The 21,888-nt window shown below is 44.3% G+C and overlaps 1 protein-coding gene across 1 annotated transcript; it reads right to left on the bottom strand.

The window, feature by feature from the left end:
• Nucleotides 1-5,176: 5,176 nt before the first annotated feature.
• On the bottom strand, nucleotides 5,177-21,839 carry IL7R (interleukin 7 receptor). Its single transcript, XM_076362561.1, has 8 exons — nucleotides 21,638-21,839; nucleotides 15,269-15,407; nucleotides 13,771-13,925; nucleotides 11,972-12,126; nucleotides 10,722-10,899; nucleotides 9,800-9,890; nucleotides 7,765-7,840; nucleotides 5,177-6,388 (listed from the first exon to the last, which is right to left on the bottom strand). Exons 1-8 carry the CDS (start codon nucleotides 21,735-21,737, stop codon nucleotides 5,885-5,887), a joined length of 1,398 nt encoding a protein of 465 aa, XP_076218676.1. The 5' UTR covers nucleotides 21,738-21,839; the 3' UTR covers nucleotides 5,177-5,884.
• Between the last annotated feature and the right edge of the window lie 49 nt (nucleotides 21,840-21,888).

Here is a 21,888-nt window from a genome sequence, read left to right as displayed (position 1 = left end):
GTGATGCCTACTTCATTTTAATGATGAAGAAATCCTGGAAACTCTGACTTTTGCTTTCATTTGCTCCAACTTCTTTGGGACCAGAGATTATGAAGAAGTGAAACACCGTTTAGTTTGTTGCGGGTTTGATTTTTTTTCCAGTTCCGCTCTGAGCGACGTTTTCAGAGCTGCATGATTTGACGACACCAGCAAGTGTCCCAGTGCTGGACTCTGACATGCGGCTTCATGTTTCAACAGGTGGCGCTTAAAAGCCAAGGAAAAGCCAGCCTTACTGAAATCTAGGAGCTGCCGAGTGAGCAAAGGGATGGGATAGTCGGTGTAACTTAGCAATTGCATTTCCTGGCATCATCAGTTGTTTTCTTGTGTGTCTGTACATTAGATTTGTTTTGCCAATGTCCTGTTACACACAGGAATGCTAATTTGAGAAGCTTCATGATCACAGTAATAAGGAACTGTTTGACCCTAAAGTAATTCTTCACAGACATGGTAAGTCTCCTTTATGTTACATTTTAGCTCGTTTTAAAGGATGGCTTCAGAAACCCACAACCAAAGAGATAACTAGCTTGAGCCAAAAGTGTATTGACTAAAAACCTGCTGCTTCCCCCAGGGCTGCAGCACTGCAGTACTGCTGTATAAATACAGGCCTTCAAGTCAATAAACGCTTTTGCTAAGAAGCCTAGAAGGGGCTGAACTCCTGCCCTGCAGAAATACCCTGCCATCATTGCCAGGTCCCTTGCTGCCAGAGGAGATGGCTTCATGGTCAGCTTGTGCCTGCCTAAAACTGCCCCGAATTCAGCCACGTGTCCCTGTGGCAGTGGTGGCCGGGCCACCCCTTCACTGTTTATTTCATGGCCCAGACTTCACTGCATATTGCATGCATTTAACAATCCCTTCGCCCTGGCAAACAGTTCCCCTGCCTCCCCAGGCTTAGCTGGTCTTCTACCACCCCACTGACACACACAGCATTTTTGTGTGTTTTATCAGCCTGCCTAATGAACATGCACAAGAGAAGGAGATTTGGTAAACAAACTAATAAATTCAGCTGGGGACAAGTATCGCCTTGGGAGGTAATTAACATTTTTCAGCATCATTAACATTAGACTGTGACTCAGTGTTATAACTGACAAAAGACTTATTTTATTTCATGGATTACTGTTTGTGTGCCGCTAGGAGACGTTTGCGTAGTGCAAATGAGCTGCGCATAGATGAGGGGAGAAACAAAGACGCGAGAGCGGCTGTGTTGTACCATGGGCACAGAAGAGGTGGTGGAGCCTGACGGTTACACATGGAGAGAGGAGCAGGCAGCTCCAGGCATGGTGTCATAAAGCAGCTACATAGAAACCAGGGTCACCAAGCTCTTTTTGTGTGTGTAGCTGAGTATGAGCGCAGGAGGCAGAAAGTGCGGATGAGGAAGGTTATGCTGAAGTAAAGAAGGTGCATGGAGTATGTGAAAGCTGAGCTATACCGCTGTGTGGATGTTGAGTCAGTTGGGAATTTGTGAACAGCTATGGGGGAAACTGTTGTGTAGAATAAGGAAACTACTTGGTCCTGATCCTGTGAAGTGTTGTCAAGACATAGCCGTGGCTGTATCTTCATGTATGTACCATGCATCTAAAAGCTGGCCATGGACCAGAGTGTTTGTGGTGCTTCTTGCTTTGGTGCATATTTGGATTTCTTTTTTTCCAAAAGGAAGCTGAAAGTTTTTGTATCTGTGTACACCCATCAAATTTATGTTGATGGCTATAAAATCGCATATGATGTTCAAGGATGCTTATACTAAGACTGCTCAAATACTGGTACTCAGCACCTGCAAAATAGTCAGGGACCAATTTTTCCAAAAGATTTAGCTCCCACAGTTCAGGCCAGATTGTCAAAGCTGAAGGAGACTGCTAGCCTCTGCATGCTTCAGAGCAGCCTAATCCCCAAACAGAGCTATCTCAGAGGAGCTTAGTGCTTGTGAAAGTTCAGCCTGACAGGACTTGACTGAACAGCACTGTAATGACCCAGTTGTTGGCATTGGCTTGGTAGTAGTTGGATGTGGTTCAATGAACAGGTTTCATGGCCACTTCTGGGAGCCAGGGTCCTTTAGAAACCTTAATGCTAACCTTTAACCCCCCCTTGACTTGGCTCGCTGCTGCTCTTCTGGAAAGGTACTCTTCTGGATAGGCTTCATCATATGCCTAGGTGTCACTAAAAATTGGGAATAAAACTCCTTAACACTGGGTGTATTAAAGAGCAGGCATTACTTTATTTGGCCGGGTGCATGGGGGATCTCTCCTCCTAGCATGCACGCTGTATGCTACATCAACTGTCTCTTATATAGTTCTGCGATATACATATTCATAGTAATTTCTTGGAAAAATCATGCATATTCACTATATTTCTAGGAACTAATTGTAATATTTGCATAGTCCTTCATGCATGCGTTATGAGTCCTTAGGAGCATCTTCAGGTGTCTTAGGTGGTCTCTGGAGGTCTCTCGTGGTTTCTTGTGTTTGCAGGAGGTGAACTTTTCTTGAACCTTTGGGCCCTTCTCCTTATATGGTCACAAATTGGCTCATCACTGCTGTTTGCCACAGTTTTGGTTGTCCTTGTCTGGTTTCTGCTAGTACTTATCTGTCTCTCACGATGTGCTCATTAGCTGTGGCCTTGTATGCGATGTACTCGTTAGCTTTGGCCTTGTATGTTTGACGCACGCTTGATTAGTCCAGCATTTTATCTTACAACTATTTACAACACAGGTACATGCCTGGAATGAAGTGACCCCCTGTGACTGGCATGAGTTAGCCTATAGCTTCCACTAAGAAAAGCTGTATTGGGATGAACATAATTAACAAAAGGCCGCTCTGTTTTCTATCAGTTGCATATTTGTCAGCATTCAGCAGTGTGTTAATGAAGTACCATCTCTGAGGACACAGCCTATATGGGACTTTGCCTTACTGTAAGCATACCTACACTATCGCAAGCCTGAGGGTTTTTTTTCTTTTCTGGTGCTCATGGTGCGGACTCACGGCTGCACACGGGAGCTTGGGCAAAGCTTCTGGCTCACCTGAGCAAGTACGAGCCATTTGCAGGAGATAGGCTTCACCCACCTGATTGCCAGAGCTGTTACCTCTCTGTTTTCTGCGTAACAAGAGCTGGATGGCAATTGGAGTCAGGATGAACAAAGGCATGCCCAGTCCAAAACATAGGGACTGGAGTTGCAGGGTGGCTTCCCTGGCTTGCAGGGTCGTGGCAATGAAGGGAGGGTGATGCTTGCTGTTATCCTACAGTGCTTTCATGCCTCTGAGCTGTCTGGATTTATTTGGGTTTTATCCTGCCTGAAGCTAGGTAGAGCCCATGGAGTTATCCAAATTTCAGTGAGGGCAGAGTAAGTCCTATCCTGATAGATGTGTATTAGAAGACTGAATTAGAGCAGGATAAATAGGTCATGCAAATAGCCATGTCCTTTTAATACAGTAAAAACATTATAAAACCAAGGTTACTTGTTATCTAATTAAATAAGATAATAAGATATAGAAAATGGAATGAATGTCAAAACATTAGCAGCTATGCAAAAATATAAGTACTATATAGGGAAAATATAACTGTTTCAGAGTGATTAAAGTAACTAAACATCAGGTTTCTACTACTTGTCCTGTACTAAGGAGCAAACATCAGGTTTCTGCTACTTTTCCCGTATTAAAAAGCAGTATACCTTTCTGGACAAACAGAAAGACTATTACACATAGGTACCTTACTGCTTAAATAGTGCAAATAGACATTTATGATGTCCCTTTTAATCCTTAAAAATGTGTGTATGAATTCAAAACAAGCATAGCACATACTGTACAAGATTTTTTCTGATGCGCTTTTGCTTCTTGTGCTATTCCCTTTCTGTTTGTCACTGTGTTACAGGAAGAGGATATCTTTCCAGCACAGTCTGTCTGCATATACAATCGCACTGTGCAAGTCGGCACAGTATGAGCATTACCAGCAGCTCTTTTAAAAAAAAAAATACAAGCATTATAAAGCAAATGAATGTCCAGGGCTTTCATCTTTTTCTACTGCATTAATCAATGTTTCATTTGGTGAGAAACAGCAATAAAATTCATTCTGTAAAATGTCACTGGAATGCCTTGTGCCAAATCCTCAGCCCCTTTGCACACAGGGACCGAAAGGTTGTCCTGTTGGAAGATTTCTCTAGCGTTGGGTGGAGGTGGAGAAGGTGGAGTGCTGTCTTGGGAATGCTGTTTTTCTCCAGCAGGCTACATCAAATATAGTGACAACTTGGTGATTATTACCAATCAGAACAAATTTGAGCAGCTCTGAGGATGAGAGGGGACTCTTTTTACCCTTAGGCTCTGGGAATGTGAATATGTTTCAGCAAAGGAGAATTTCAAGCAGCTAGAGGAACTGAGACTGCACAGTGAGGTGAACCCCAATCCCAGAGCGCAGCAAAACAGCTTGGATTTCCCCTGGCCACACTGCTTGGCTGTCGTGCAACCATGTGGCTGTAGCAGCTTTATCTCCAAGCGTGTGCTCTGCAATGCGCAGCATCCCCAGTGGGACTGTGAAGTGGCTCAGTCATCTGTGTGTGGCAGCACATGGGGAACCCCTTAGAGCTGGGCACAGAGTCCAGTGAAAGGTGACTGGGAAGAGACAGGATGCCTTCCTATGTCATAATGTTTAAAAAAAAAAAAAAAAAAAAAAAAAAGCTGTCTCCAGGCAATTTACAAGGTACTTTTAAAAAAAATACAGGTCTTCTGATCACTGGCAGGATCCGTGACACTCCATCCATCTTCCTAGGTCAGATGTTGCATGAGAACATTGCCTGGCCAAATTCGAAGTATTCTCATGCAGCCACAGCCATTGGGAATAATGCTAGTAAATAAACACGGTCCACTCAGCCCTTCTGTCCCAGAAAGTACTAACATGTTGCACTAATGCTTGCACAAGAGCTGCACTCAAAGACAGCATCATACATTTTACAGCCCCAGTTCAGTTTCTAGGAAGAGATGGGACTTTGCATTTCATTGATTTTTGTTTTGTTTTCTTAGCTAAACATTGCTAGTACATGAAATACTGAAGATCTTTAATATATAGCACTAGCAGAAGTACCTGTGGATCCTAAATAGTCGCTGTCGAGCAGATTTTTACCAACATCAAAAAGTAGTGCTATGTAGGATTTTGCTTTGTTTTAATCTCTGTGTTGCTCAAAAAAAAAAAAAAAAAATCAGTCTGAGAAAATACCTTCCTAAAGTGAGTCCATGTGCCCTTTTTGCTGGGGCTCAGCAAACTCCCTTTGCGGTAACCAAGCTCCTGAATCCCCAGGCAACAAATGCCTCATAGCAACTCTCATTTACCGGCGTTTTGCAAACTCGTGGACTTCCACTGATTGCAGAGGAGTTACTCTTGGCCTACTGCTGTTGAAGAGATTGGATTCTATTTGCTACCATATTTCTTGCTTAGGCATTAATAAGAGCTTACTTTGCAACCAAGAGGTTAACAGAAGAGTTCATTAACTTCTACGAGATGTGCTGTGATCCTCAGCTAGGACTGCAGTGTCATTGCTCTGGATTAATCAGATCTGAAGATCTGGTTGGACTCGATGATCTTAGAGGTCTTTTCCAACCTTAATGATTCTGTGACTCTATGAAGATTAAAGTCAAGTTTAATTAAATTTAATTGCTGCTGCAGTGGAGATTGCTACTGGCATGCTGAGACCTGAGGTTAGGCCACTTATCACTGAAACATGTGAGACTTCCTTACAGGTATAGCATTGCACTGTGAGCAGGGTGCCTTGCGGAGGTGGGAACTCACAGGACGCAGGAAAACAAAACAGAAAGCTTCAGTGTCCTGCTTGTGTTAGAGAAAAAATGGTACGCTATCATTCCTGTAAGGTTTACTGAATTTTGTAGAAGCTAGACATTGTGACATAGGCTTCTTCGTTGTTCGGTGACCTCATTTCACTGGTAGGCAGCATCTGGGATGCAGTGTCACCATTTAGGGGCTCTGGTCTGGGCTGGTGAGAGGGATCCAGGGGAGGAGCAGAAGAAAGGTTGAAAGCGTCATCGCACAGGGGCACCCCATTGCTGTGGCACACCTCGTAGGTGCTGGAGCTGCAGTTTCCTTCGGTGACTGCAAGCTGGCTGGTGCCCAGGAGTCTGTGCAGGGCTTCAGCTGGCCAGATTCCTCCGTAAGTCACAGGAAGGTTTAGCTTGCTTTTGTCTGTCATCGCAGGGATCATCTTCTGGTCTGATCCACTCCTAAATTTTTCTGGAATGTTTGTCTCTGGAGCAGTTGACGGCTGCAGAAAATTTTCCAGTTCAGCTTTTGCTCGAATGCCATCCACTTTATGGATATGAACGTAACCAAAACTCTCTGGGTTGAAGCTTATATCAAAATTCTGCACAGCAAAGGGAACAGCATGGTCAGTTAACAGTGGGTATTAGCTTAAGAGAAAAACTACTTTGATAGTTCATTTGATTTTAGAAGGGTATTTATTACTTCTTTAACTCCGAAAGTAACCCTGAGCAGGCTGAACAATAGGTTAGCAGAGAATAAACTATCACGTGGCTTAAAATCCTTTCCCATATTAATCTGAATCTATCCAGTGGCCTCCTGCAGGCAGCACCACTGGAGAGCGTTTTATGCTCTATGCAATGTGGTGGGAACTGATGTTTCAGAGGCTTTTCTGAGCCACACATCTATTGCATGCCTGCCATTTCACAGGAATGAGTGTGCCGACCAGGCGGTTCCTTTCAGTTTTACCTTCCTAATTTAGTAGTGAGGGAAATAAAAGTTTGCCATGACTTCTGAAACACATTAGGAATCCCTGCACTGGGGAGCACGGGGGGTGGGAGAGTCATCTTAGACCTCTTATTAAATTAAGAACATGCTAATAATGTACCAACTGGAGAGAACAGCGCTGATGAGTTTCTTAGTGAAAAAATGCACTAGACACATAGTTTTAAGGCAACGGGTTAATCCCGCACCTTACAGTTTGTAACATTTGTCCATCTGCCTTTTATCTGGCAGAGCAGTTCATGTACTGCATGGTGTATGAGCAATTCTGCTGGCTCTGTAAGGGTACACAGGCATCACCAGGGATGTCTGCAAAGGGTCCCCATCCAGCCCCACAATCACAGTTTCATAGAATCACCAAAGCATCTCAGTTGGAAAGGACCTCTGAAGTCCAACTGGTCCAACCTTCTGCCAGAAGCAGGACCTGGATTCGGTTATCCAGAGCCCTATCAAGCCAAGCCTTTTCCAGCAAAGGAGAACCTACCTCTTCTCTGGGCAACCTACACAATGTTTAATTGTTGTCACAGAGAAAGATTTTTTTTCTTGTATCCAGATGAAGTTTGCCCTGAAGCAGTATGTGCCTGTTGCCTCTGGTCCTGTCACCATGCAGCCTTGTGGCAAGAGCACCTCCACCATATCTCTACCTACACTTTAGGTATTGGAAGGTTGTGATTAGTAGTCCCCACCCCAAGCTTCCTCTTTTCTAGAAACAAACTCAATTCCTTCAACCTTTCTTCATATATCAAGTCCTCCAGCCCTCTGTAGTTTCTTTGCACAAGTCAAAGCTCAGGCACTAGTTGAATTGTCTGTTATTTCCATACCTTTGACTAGCATCTGCCTGTGCAAATGTGGGCTCTCTTCAGTGAAATGTAGAATTTCTGAAAGGTGCCCCAGTTAATGCATGTACTGTCTCTCATAAGTATTAGTTTTGTTCCCGATCGTCTATACTCAGGTGAAAACAACAGTGGAAGTACATACATTTTTTGGCTTCTTGCATAGTTGTTCCAGCGTTTTTTTATGATCAGGAAGGTTTGGCCACACAGCAGGCTTGATCCTGAAACAGCAACAGTAGACAAAAAGGAGTTCAAAAAAAACTGTCCCTCAGCAAAAGAGGGACATGTTGAGATATCAGAGATTCATATTGCATCATTCATACTAATTCTCACAAAGCCTTAGGGCTGGCTTGCATTACCCAGAATAATGACAGAGAAGTCTCATAATAAAACAAAGACAGGAAAAGAGGAGTTATAAAGGTCACCAAATAGTCATTGTCCTTTTGAGTGCACAAATCGTCACAGTTAAGGGAAGACATTTCACCAAGTACTGGAAAAGCAACAAATTATGGTGGCAAAGAGCTCATTTGCATCTAGCTGTGTTAACAGGGTTTTGCATGATGAAACCAATTTCTGCAAGTGAAGAAAGATGCTGTGGTTAAAGTGCAAATTTGCTGATATTTGCCTCTGCATGTTTACATAAGTCACAGAACTGCGTATTGTCCCACTCCTTGGCCAGCTATCTGTGCTTCAGATATCTGCATTGTAGCCTTGTCCCACAGGTCTCATTTTTACTGCCTTGATTAGCAAAGTTCTCGTGTTGTGCCGCTGGAAACCCTCAGCTATGATACATCGAGAGAATATTGCCTGACTGACATTCAATGTTGCAGTGACATAAATGTAGCTGTAGATGTATATGAATATATATTTCATTTTATGTATGTGTCTGTATATGTGGGAATATATACACACATGTCTAAAACCCGCTTCTTTTTAAAAGGGAAATCTCTGGCTTCAAAAAGTCTCACCATCTAAAAGCTTGTTTTTTCAGCAGTTTTACATAAGCAGAGCTTCTAGCAAAGTTAGGGAACTGCAGGTGCTCAGCAACAGTAAAAAGCAAGAGCTAGAAATCTCAAGCCACATCTATACTTGCAAATAAAACAGCACCAGGGAGCGTTCCCTGGCAGATAACTCCAGTGTCTAAAATGTTTAATTATTAAAATTGTTCTTGGCATGGTTTGACTGGGGCCAACTAGCACATTCCCAGGCAATCCCTGTGTGTAATTCAGGAGTTAGCACAGCCCAAGTGTTGTCCCCAAAAAGCAGCTCGCATGCAGCCATGTCTGTGGATGTCAGTGGAGCTGGATGTCATGGACGGGCTACTCTGAATGCCACCTAACAGCCCTAGGCTTTCTGCCTTGCAAGGACTTCATCTCCTATGGTTAAACTTGGGACTTTTTCACTTCAGATTCTGGTTTCACCAGATTATCTATGTATCTGCTCATTTTCTTAAATTTGTCAACTATCCATTCTCTGTAAGCATATATAGCCACGTATTAAAAAATATATTTACAGCTAGCTATCTACTGCTGTGTAGCCAATATATGAAAAAAAAAGAACGCAGGCAAAGGACTGCCTGTGTAATGAATGTATCTCCAGTCCCACTTCTGCCATGACTGCTTTGGTGGGGGATGTAGAGCCTGGTTTTGCGACATGGCTGGCTGGATGTGGACCCAGCTGAGCTGGTGGTTGACGCCATCAAGCCCTTGTTGCAGAGAGCTCTGCCCTGCTGCTTCCGAAAGCACTGCAGAGCAAACACGCTGCTGACTCAGCCTATGAAAGGGAAAGAGGCAATCTCCCCAGTATACCATTTCCACACCTCTTGGGACTTTACTAAAACCCACAGGTCGCTTTCTTTCCAGATCTTGCTTGAAGCTTTTGAGACAAATTTGCCTCCAGCAAGACACCGACTCTGTAAGTGTTTCATGGTGACTTCAGCTCCCAAAAGGTCCCAGTGCTTCGAGCCCAAGACTGAAGTCTCCTCAGAGTGGCAGGTCATCTTCTGCCTGCCAACACCCTCTCTTCTATTGCCCACTTCTACGCTTTGTCTGCCTTTGGCTTGATATAGAGGTCCAGAGATGGAAAGAGAGTAGTTCACAAGTATAACAGGGAGAGCAATAAGACTGTCAGAACAGGATTGGCTTCCAACACTTTTTCTGATACAAAAAGACTTAGATTACCTGTTTTCCCAAAAAGTTACGATCAGGACAATCATGACAATAGACAACATGAATCCCAGGATGGAGAATATAACCACGACCACGCTGCTAGCTAAAGAAAAACAAAGAATATCAGCCAATGCATGTAAATGTCTCACTCTTAAGCCACCGTAACTATAATGTCTCTTCAGACAATAAATTAGGAATTAATGCCAAGCATTGCACTTGCCTGTCATTGGACTGGTGCAGTGGTGCATTTCTCCTGCCTCCCTGAAGGAGGAAAGAGGTAAGCTGGCACAGCATCAGCACTTGGCTGAGCTCCAAGCTGGGTTCCCAGGTTGGATTAAAGCAGCTCGAAGTCTGCTATCATTTCCAGCGCGTTGAAGCCACCACTCGCTGTATCCTTACAGCAGCACTGAAGTGACTTCGAACACACGTAATGCCAAGGTGCCCCTGGGACTGAAGGGACTCCAAGGACCAGAAGGATTATTCATGTTTACAAGTGCAATGATGACATTTTATCCCATATCGTATTTGTGATTAAAGTGCCATGTTTGCATACAAATCCAGGGCCCTGAAATGGGCCATGTTTTGCTGCTCTTTGTGCCTCATCTAAAACGCTCAGTGCAAGCTGGTTCTTCTGCAGATCAGCAGGCAGCAAGCAGGAGTGAGTCAGCCTTCACCTCCCTTTGCACCCCCCTCATGCCCTTACAGCAGCATTTCATCTGATCTTATTGCCCTTCATGTGGAGAGTCAGCCCCAGACCAGAGCTGCTGGGTCATCTCCGTTGGGGTGCCTGGTGCCTGTGAGGGCTGACCCTGCCATGGCCGTGGCCTCTTCCCTCCCCATGCTCTCGTCACTGCTGCCGCCAGGGTTGGCCAGGGAGCTGAGGACCCCTAGCTCTGCTTTCTTCCAGGTGGACCAAAGTGGTTTCTGCCCTTACAGCTCTCTCTGGAGTGCTGCTCCCTTGTGGTCCTGAAGCTCTTGGAAGTGCTCCATTCGCTCCACATGCCCTTAAAATAATCTCCGTTGGGCTGCGAACGTACTTTCACCTCATACGATGCATCATTTTCAAGGTTTTTCCCCAGTAATTTTACCTGAAGGTATGGCGACTCTATTGTCTAAACACACAAAAAAATCCCATTATTTTTCTAGAAGACACAGGAAAAGTATCTTTGAGTTTCAGCAAAATATGCAAGATCAGGTGCATCCCTGCAGTACTGTGCTGTTTGCTCCGTGTCTTTGGTTATTATACAGGTGGTCATGACAGCATCAGTCTAGTTTAACAGCAAGGTAGTCCAGACAGTATCGAGAAGAGAGACTAACGCCAGGTAAAAGCTCTTTGGAAAACAGCTGGAAATTTTAACTGTGCTTTTCTACTGCTGACACTGCAGTGGGAAATATATGCCTCCCTGGGAAGGGTCAAAAGAGAGAGGGGGAAAAAATACATATATGCAGCATAAAAAGTTGATTTCTGAAAGAGCAGCTACAGGAAAGAAGCTGAAATCCCACAGTGCAGCTCTGGTGCTCTTCATTTCAATGTATTTGTTTGCCTGAATCCTTTTCTTTTTCTAGTTCAGTTCTCCTGTGTTCCCTCTGTAAAAACCAGGTACAGTCCACGCTTTCAAACTCCCCCCCATCTGGACTAGTGTTTGCATGGCTGCTCTTGTGACAGGGGTCACAGAGGTCCCAGCAGCTGGGCAGCCCAAACCAGATCCAGTTTACAGGCAGCTGCGGCCCAAAACATGGTGAGTGGGAGAGCTGCAGGGCTGCACCTGAAGCCTGGAGAGGCTCAGTAGAAAAGGGACATGAAGAAACTGTTGCTAGATAAGAAAAGGAGTCATACGGTTTACTGACTGATAAGCAGAGAAAATAGAGCAAAACCACCATAGCAAAGAGCAAGCCATCCAAACACAGGATGGTTCGTTACATTATGTCATCTCTTCCCACTGCAAAGCCCAAATGAATGAAACTTTGTTAGCCCAGAGAAATGTCTATCATCAGACATGGGTGCTCTCGGTCTGGAATTGTTTCGACTGATGAAATTTCCAAATGCCAAATACTGCACCTTTCCAAGCTTTCAGCTGGAGAACTGTAGAAATGCAGATCTGAGGGTTTTTACATGATACTGGTATTTCTGATTATGTTTCATTTCGGAAATTAGTGTAAGCTCACCAAAACATCATCACTTACCTTCCAAGTACCTTCTTCCTGCCGATAGGCTATTTGGTGTATTAATTTGTCCTTTAAGTATTTCTTCCATGAGTGTGGTGTACTGTAATGAATAAGATACTCATTTGCCTCCTTTTGGTATGTGATGTTTATATCAAATGGTACTTCAGGCTTAACTGCAAATGATAACAAACCAGGATATAACAGGAGTAGGATAATGTTACTACAAAATAAACAGGTTTTGAAAAGTAAAAAAAAGTCCACTTCAAGTTACACCCCCTGCAGGGTGACCTATCTTGAGCAAGGGCTGGCCCAAGCTGGGCGAGCCTCATGCTGAGCCCCAGCTCATCCTTACACCTTGGTCCTGAGAGGGGCTTGGTTTTGACCTGCTGGAGCAGCAGTGTGACCAGCAGGGACAGCGCTTCCTCGGCATGTGACATTTAGACTTGGAAAGCAATTCCTGAGCATGCCCACCCCTGCAGTAGCACTGCTTGAAGACCTGAAATTCAGTCCCTCTAACCAGTGCTCTGAGAGGGAGACCCCATGGCAAAACGCATTGCTGCTCTGGGAGGAAGGCACTGGGGAGCAAACTGGGCATGGGTACAACTGCTGGTAGCTGTCAGGGCGGTAGGACAGAGGAAGGGACAAAGTATGACAGTGTTAGACATAGCAGAGGGGGCTGTGGCTCCAGGCCCTTGCTATGAACCCACACCTGACCCAGTCTGCAGGAGACTGTGTCAAATGACCATCTGTGCAAGTACATCAAGTCCAAAATGTAGCCCTCAGGACTCTCCCCAAGCTGTGCCTGAGCTGGATGTGCCTGAGGTCTGTGCAGGGACCTATGTCTGTGCCACTGAGGCTTCCTGAATGCGCCATGTAAAGTATATCAGTCTCACAGGAACAGAGAGCCCACACCTCCCTCCTCTCAGGAAAATGCATATAGCCAGAAATTATGCCTACTCCTTCTGCAATCCCCGAATACTTAATCCTTCCATGCAGAACCTGCAGTTTCTAGAGGAGAGACCACCAGGGATGGTGGTCTTACATTACCAGGTAATGGTAATGTAAGATTACAAAACTATTGGACTGTGGCAAAAATGTTTCATAAGAGAGGGATGTTGCAGTGCCCATTGCCAAAGGAAGGCAAAGCAATGTGGCACCAGAGCAGAACATAGCTGCCCTACACGGGCTTCTCTGCAGCCCTTGAATCAGCTCCCAAGAGGGCTAGGTCCTAAGAAGCCCCTCTTCCCCTGAGTTGCCTATTTCTTGGCTCAGGCAGGTCCCCAGTGTGGCTTTGATGAGCCCATTAATGGGCTTTTTGTGTCCCTTCTGTGCTGCAGGATGCCTCAGCACCTTGTTCAGACAACAGGCTCAACCAAGAAGCAAGGTGTGAAAAAGTGAGATCTTGCAACCTTGCGGTCCCTGTGCTACTGAGCTCACGCTAGACTTTGGGTGGTCAGTCCTGAAACTGCGCAATCCCTAGTAAGAGATGAACAGAATGTCCCTGCTTGACAGTTCGTCCACAGTCAGGAACAGCTGCTTCACCCATGTGCATGATTCGGTCTATGTCCAGGTCTGCGCAGAGTGTTACAAGCCAGAATTCTGCTGCCTATTTTGAATGGAGGTTAATCGTGTTTGGCTTTGAAGCAAGGAGAACACCACACTCTGCCAACACCCCAATCCAGGCTACATGCCCTGCTAGGACACTATTTTATACTGCCTCTATGTCATCCAGATTGACGCTTAGGCTTTGCGCCGGGCTATTTTTCCCCCCAGTAACCTCTATATCTTAAAAATGTCCAAAATGTTAGGTGTCTTACCAATGTCAGTTACAACCAGACTCCTGCAGACCCTTTTCTTCATCTCAGAGTCCATGCAAATGTCTTTATTCGAGAGTATATCAGTGAATTGTAAGAAATACGCATCTTCCTGTTTCTCCATATTGAAGCACACGTAATTGCTGTCTTCCTTGGTACTGTTGACCAAAGTGACACAATGTTAATTTCCTCTCAGTTTTACTATAACATAGTAAGGGACAAATCCTGGTTGCTCATTTCACATTAACTGAAGTGAGACTCCATGTGAAATAAGAAAAATATGCCATGCAAATAAGGGGTTTAAAAGATTGATACGTTTTTCTTCGTGGTCTTTGAGCACAATAATCAAGTGACGTGAGTGACAGTAAGAGTCCTGGAGCTCTCCAAGAAAAAAAATGCAGTTATTAAATTGGAGATGTATGTGTTAAAAACCTTTGTACCTTTAAAAATGATCTTACTGCTGCCATTTTTAAATATAGGGCAATAGGTTTGGATGTTCACTGAAGATAAATTTCTTATTGACTGAAGTGGTAGCAAATACAGGGTCGACAGTCAGCCAGGCCATGAAGGAGTCATAAGGCACACTTTCAGAGGTGGAAATATGTCTGCGTGTTCGTCCATCTGTGTGACTTCTGTGTTTGAGGACTGTCATAAAATTTCAGTCAAAATCTGGAATAAATGCCATGAAAATAGAAAAATTCTAATAAACTAGGTGGAAAAAAATTAAGTAGTGATTAGAATAGCAAGACAAAAAAAAAAAATCCACTTCTTTTGCTGGCTGCTGCAGAACTTTCAGTTTCAGGAAAAACAGGCAAAGGGAAAAGCAGAAGTATGCTAAAGAAACAAAATCTGAGCTTCTTCAGCTAGATGCATCAGTTAAAAAAAAGGTGGAAAAGAATTTCAAGGCCTTGACAAGAAGTGGAGATGACTGATGTGTTTGGTTACTGTTGGGCTTTTGTATACTCATTCTAGTGTGTTTTTTGCACGTCTGTGTGTGCAAAGACAATTGCTTAATTTTTGTCTTGACCCGGATAAAGGCATTTTCCCTGCAGTGGAAAATCAGCCTTCTTGGCAAAGAATTTTCTGCAGAAAGGATCTGCCTCTTCAAAAACATTTTCACTTTTCACTTGATAAAGGTTAGGGTTTTATTTTTTTAAATATTATTTAGTTAAAAGGAAAAACGTTCTCTGTTCATGCTGAGCTACATCCATAATTACAGGTGTTCCAGAGCAATAGAGGCAAGATCAGGACTGTTGGAGATGTTATAATGTCCTTTACAGACCCCTCCAGCTGACTTTTTTTCCTTATTAGGGAGTTATGTTCTGTTTCAGTAAACTCTTCTTCTTTGCTGAATATAGTATTTAAACTTGGTAAAACTCTCTGAAATAGAATTTTGTCTGGCTTTGCTGCTCCTGTTTCCCAGCATACAGCAACGTGACTCACTGGTGCTTAGCATTTCGCTTCCCAGAAGTTTACCAAAGGACAGACTGACAGCACTTACCACAGGGCCAGGGTATAGTTAGTGTTGTGAGGAGGCGGCTCGGTAAAATTGCAGGTCAGGCTGCTATAGGAATCCCTAAATTCCAGCTGGCTGAAGCAGTCGATGTCAAAATTGTCTGGTTCGTCATCTCCAAAAGTCCCTAAGGAGAAATTCGCAGGATGTTACTGAAGCAAACCCATAAGTGTATTCGATTTGCAGCTCCAGTGTACAGGAGGTTGTTTCTTTACATGGTTGCCTGAAAGGAAGAGGATCAACCCACCTGTTTTGTAAGAAGCAAAGAAAGTTTGTTCAAAATGAAATTAAAAGCCACTTGCACCTTTCAAGGTTGCTCTCCCTGCATGCCAGTGAAGCCCACCCACTCACCACGCATGAAGGTACATTCTGCATCGTCAATCTGTGAACTATAAAAGACATAGTGTCGCAGATCATTTGGTCAGATGAGACACCCTGTGTCTGTTCTTTTCTATTAATCATAGGCAAAGAGGGGTGCTGATGTCGACCTGGAAACCTCTGTCAAAAAGTCCCAGTGTCAAGTACAAAACAGAGGAAATATATTGTCTGCTCTGCAGTTTAATTCCTCCTAAGTTTGAGCCAGGGACAGGGGAATTCTCATTTTAAAAGTTACAGATAAACTTTGTACCAAAATAAAAGCAGGACCTACTCCATTTGAAAATCATCTCGGAACTTCCTCAAACAGGTTTTCTTATTGGGAGCCATAAAATGCTGCTATCCTTGGGCATGTGTCGTGGTTTGACCTCAGTCGGCAACTGAGTACCACGCAGCTGCTCACTCACTCCCCCCCTCACCTCCCCCCCGTGGTGGGATGGGGGAGAGAATTGGAAGGGTAGAAGTGAGAAAAACTCGTGGGTTGAGATAAAAACATTTTAATAATTGAAATAAAATAATAATAATAATGTAATAATAATAATAATAGTATACAAAGCAAGTGATGCACAGTGCAGTTGCTCACCACCCGCCGACCGATGCCCAGCCAGTTCCTGAGCAGCGGCCCCCCTGGCCAGCTTTCCCCAGTTTATGTACTGAGCATGACGTCACATGGTATGGAATGTCCCTTGGGCCAGTTTGGGTCAGCTGTCCTGGCTGTGCCCCCTCCCAGCTTCTTGTGCACCTCCAGCCTTCTCAGTCGGTAGAGCATGGGAAGCTGAAAAGTCCTTGACTAGTGTAAGCACTGCTCAGCGACAACTAAAACATCGGTGTGTTATCAACTTTGTTCTCATCCTAAATCCAAAACACAGCACTATACCAGCTATTAAGAAGGAAATTAACTCTATCCCAGCCGAAACCAGGACAGCATGCGAAGGGGAGCAAGACATGTTCATGATGCCTGTTGAAAAGCAGAATATTCAAGTCTTGAAAATAAATGGAACAGAAACATGCACTGGATATACTCTACATGGTTACTTCCAGAGGTGTCTGGGGCTGATACTCAAGGCTAATGTCTGCTCAAGAGCAAGGGCTAGTTTCAACGGAGTTATTTGTATGGGAATTTCAGCCAGGACAGCCTGAAAGTATATCAAACACCTTGTAGCTCCAAAGTGGCAGACCCACAGCCGAGGATGCACGCTCAGCACGTTGTCATTGCTCTGCCTGCATCAGGACCAGCTGCACCGAGATGGCTGAGAGCGCCCGAGCAGCATCTCCTGTCCCTGCTCTGCCCCTGCCCGTGCTGTGAAGGTCTGGCCTGTCACCAGGTTCCTGAGAAGACTGGAAAATTATATGGGTGGTTTTAGGAAAGCAAGACTATTTTTGTGTCATGAGGCAATCAAGCCCCATTTTGATTGTACTGCAAAGTTTTCTGAAATGTCACAAATTTGGTCTCAAGAGGGAAAGCTCAGACTTTCTGCCAGAATGCATGGCTTCCTGCAAATTTGCTTCAATGACTAATAAAACAATCACGATTTGACTAAGAGTGTATGTCTCAAGTCCTACACTTGGCAGGTATGAGGTCAGTGAAGCAAAAACTGATGCTTCTGAGAGGAGTCCTCTCTGGCGGAAACTGCCAGTTCAGCCTCATTTCATGAAATTTCACCCACCGTAGCCAAGCGGACAGGGAAAGGTTTATTGCCATACAGGGAAAGGGTTATTGCCATGACCCCTTGAGCAGATCCTGCGGGCAGCAATGCCTCTGTCTCCTTTTACAGGTGGTTAAGGGTGGCTGTGATGATACATAACCCTCTTCCCCGTGTCCAGGGACTATTCCCGATCCCCTGCTTGGTCCTCTCCTACCCACTCCTCAGTCATGCCCTTGCCATGCGGGGCGCCTGCCACAGCAAGAACAAGACCTTGGCTGCTCCGGGGATATCAGTGACTCACACTCACAAACAGTGTGGGGAAACGCCTGTGGAAACATTTCCAATGGAAAATCCCTCCCAGAGAAAATGATGGTCATCTCTGCTGTCACCCAGGTGAATTGGATCACTGAGGGGTGACCAGCTACTTGGATACCATGATTCATAGTCCTGCCAGTGACGTCCTATGATCCCTGGCCAATCCTGCCAGCGTACAGGGAGACCCAGACCTTGTCCAGCATGGGAGCACATCTGAAGATCCAAAATGGTCATGGTTTGACAGCAGGGAGAAAGCAGGGGAGAGTTGTTTGATTGATTTAAAATGTAGGTCAAAAGCATCACCCCACAGGGTCACTATCAGCAGCACTTCCTCCTGACCTCAGAGCTGAGGTGCATCTGGAGTTGTTTTTTGAGTAAGAGAAGAAATTCAGAAGTCAGTCAGGAATTCAGAGAAAAATGCAAAAGCAGTGCGCGCAGGGGCTAGGAAGGGGGCTGCTGCTACCAGCACCTGTGGTGGTGGGCAGCAGCAGGGACAGGAGCATCTGATGCTGCACTAATCCAGAAACCAGAGGCAGATCTATCCCCCGAGCTGAGATTTAGTGGCCATTTGCCACCATGAACAACCAGTGCTAAGAAGCAATTATTGCTCTGGTGGGGTCTGTCCCAAGGGGAGCCCAGCTCTCCCTGAGGGACAACGAAATGCGGTGTCTTCCACCAGTGCTGCTGCTTTGAGGGAATAACCTGTGCACACAGACAGAGACAAAGCAGGTGCTGTACAAAGCCACTCTATTTGACCATCACATTCAAGAGAGAGACGTAGAGGTCAGCACAACCCTAGAACAAGCCCTGCAGCAGTTTCACACAGGTGAGAGTCTTGACCAACACAGCCCTGAGCCATCTGGGCAGATCTATATGTACAGAAATGTATATTACGTAAAGTTACATATTTGAGGGTAAAAGTGTGTGCGTATAGGTATACATATATTCAAAATTCAGGGTATAACAAGTAAGCTGAAATGAATCTGCATAAAATGGAAAAACACCCATATTTTATATAGATAGATACACCCAAAGCTCACATGCACAGGTATGTGATATTTTATGCCTCTCTAAGACTTTACCTGCAACTACCAGGAGACTGGCTTATTTATACTCATAGCTACCTCAAGACAACATTAAAACTTATGAATTAGGATGACTGATCTTCCTTTATATAAGACAGAGAGACTGCTTGGTGCTCTCTGTATATGCAAACTACATATACCAGATTTTGTATAGACACACAAAACTGGTATTCATCATATTAATAAATGGCATATCAGAAAAAATCTTTCAGCTGTCCACTACTGCTTTGCTGAAAAGTGACAGAAATTTTAATTTATTCTCTATCAGGCTGACTGCAAAATGAAAAGAAAGAAAAAGGTTTTGTCTTGCAGTTCAAAAAGCCATTGAATGTTTAACTGGCGTAGTGCACCTTTGGTGTCGCACTGGAAGGAAAGCTGACTTTACCTCTTTGACACTGAACTTTCACATTGTGCTTACGTGGTTCCTTATTCATGGAAATAACATCCTAACCATAGAATATATGATAATTAAACCTCACGAATGGTGTTAAGTAAGCAATTTGAAATGCTTTTTCTGGTATGGTTTCTCCATACGCTGACAGAAATGTTTTTGTCTGACATAAATATGCATGTAGCCTCAGTTACAATTCTTCCCTAAACCTCAGAACCACCATGCACGAATGTGTTTGCTATGTAAATGGTTTTGATGAGTCCAACATGACTCACACTGCTAAGGGCTGTTTACACAATCAAAAGTTTACAAGATTTTAATTTTTTCCTTGAGAAGCCCAGACCAGGCAGAGACCTGCCAGGCAGGGGCATTCTAGTGGGAAAAAAAACCTGCTCTTGTAGCTACAGCCATGGCAGGTCCTTCATAAAAATGGTTGTCTCTTGGGTTTGGTCAACACCCAGCAGGATGGTTCAAATCACAGCAGGAATCTAATGAGCCTTTACCAAGAGAAGAGTGTTAGCAGAGGCTATGGACATGCTTCAGCTTTAAGCTCTGAAGCCACCGGGACTAACACCACCACATGAAACCAAAGACACTGCTAAGCAGACTGAATTTCCAAAGTCAATGAAGTGACTGTCTCCATGGACGGAGTAAAGCAAAATCTCTAGTGCTGATCTGATTCAGGCAGAATGTGTTTTAATCACAACAGTTTTGATGTGGGTTGGACAAACCATACAAATCCGGGTAGGAGGACCACTGAAGCCAGCCGTCCTGCCCATGAGACCCCACAGCCTGCTGTCTCCTGCTCCCCGGCCCGTGCCCTCCTGTGCCTCCGTGGCTGCCCCTTCTTAGCTCTGCTTGTAGCTCTCTTAGGGCTTTTGGGGATCTCCACCACTTCTGCCAGGTTGGGGGACAGTGCTTGGGAGGCAGTCTGCTGCTATGAAAGGAGGAGGAGATGAAGGCAAATGATGCATTGAACTTTTCCCTCCTCTGCCCATAAGAAGGGGTGAGCTCATGCCTGCGTCGGCTGGTGGCACTTTGCCAGGATGCAGGGCGAGTCGGAAAGGCGAAGAGTGAAAGCCAAACATCCATCATGGGTGATTTTACCCTGGATTGTTTAATTTGTTGGCTAAACCCACGAGACTCATAAAGAAATCATAAAAGCTTCTAATTACTCAGTGGGGTTTTTCTGAATCTGTTTGTCTTTAATTCTAAGCAAATTATCGTTTACTGGAAGTTAGTGACAAAACAAGGAAAGGTCTGCTCATATCTACTTTTGGGAAGCCCTGAACATTTCACTGACACCAGTGATAAATCACTAATATTGACCATTCACCACTGTAGCTGCTTGCCAAAGCTGGCTCTAAACAGCTGCAGATTGTATAAATAAAAAGCAAATAGAAAAAACAACGATGTTAGATGCAGTTCTGAGCCACTCTGTTTTTTCTAACTAAAAATCTTATCATGTATATCCTATCTATGTGTGTTCATACGTGTACATACACACTTCTTATAATACATGACACACAAGGGAAAATGAGATTCCCTATCTGTGAGATAGCATAGGAACACAGCCATTATCTTCCTAAACCCCAAAAACCTCTTTTGTTCCCAAACAACGGAGCCCTAAAACTACCAGTAACTGAGCAACTGCCCACGTTCTTCAGGCACATGCAACAAGCTCTGTCACTGCTGTTTGTTTAGTATTAGACAAGTAAGAGTTTAACAGATCTGGGACTGAATCTGTAAATCTGATTTTTTCAGGTCCCTTTTGAGAAAAGGGACAGCAGATTGAAACAATGGTTTTATTGCTGCTCTTTATGTTTTGATTTTTGATTTTGATGCTGCTAAATAATTTTCACTTCTCTAAATGAGATAATGAAATCTACAATAAGCCTAAATTTAAACTGTTGAATTAATGTATAATTATATGCTGAGTAAGGGATGAATGTTCTTAGTGATGGGCTGTGAGAACCCCCTGGTTGAGTTGCTGCTTCAGCCATACTACGAGGGAGACTGGGACTATCCCCCGGATCTACCTTATGCAATTGCTTAAAGAAAAAGAGAAAAAGTTTGGCTTTTGAAGTAGAACAGTTTTGGCCAAGTTTGAGGTACATTAAAACATTTTCTTTGGAGGAAACTGCCAAGAGCAAGAGAAGCCATAACCTCACCCCTCTCTGATGGCAGCTCAGAGTGACCATGGACTGCAGAAGAGTGAAGCGGTTCCCCTCTCCCAGGCATAACTCCTCACATGAACACTAGATACAACAAGAGAGGATTAACAGGTCTGATCTTGCATGCCCTCTGCATACAGCTATAGTCTCCCTCATTTCATACAAATTTGGACATTATAAGGACAGCAGACTTGGGACTTAAATTAAATAGGTATCCTCCAGCTCCACATCCGTCTCAGGTACTGGCACTAAAAGAAAGAGACTGGAGACTAAAACACTAGCACATTTAACCCAGCAGTTGCATTTTGGAGCTCTTAACTCAGGTTTTTCAAGATCATACACAGTGGAAAGATGAAGATGAAATGACTCACCATCACCATCTGCTGATGTGCAACCACTTTCCCCAAAAGTGGTGTGAAGAAACAAGATGAAAATGCTCAATACTGTACTTGTCTGTGTCATCCTGAGCATGCTGCATGTGTGCAGTATGTGTGTGTGCGAAACCCACGCTCACTTACTTTATACTAGACGAAGAACAAACCCATTGCCTGATAAAGAGACCGCAGGCAAGGGGAAGTGTAAACATGCCGACAAGGATGACTAGTGGCAGAGAGCAGGAAGC

Source organism: Aptenodytes patagonicus, chromosome Z, assembly GCF_965638725.1.
Source record: "Aptenodytes patagonicus chromosome Z, bAptPat1.pri.cur, whole genome shotgun sequence".
Lineage (NCBI taxonomy): Eukaryota > Metazoa > Chordata > Aves > Sphenisciformes > Spheniscidae > Aptenodytes > Aptenodytes patagonicus.
Note: the sequence above shows the minus strand (reverse complement) of the source record. Positions and strands in the feature narration are given on the sequence as shown.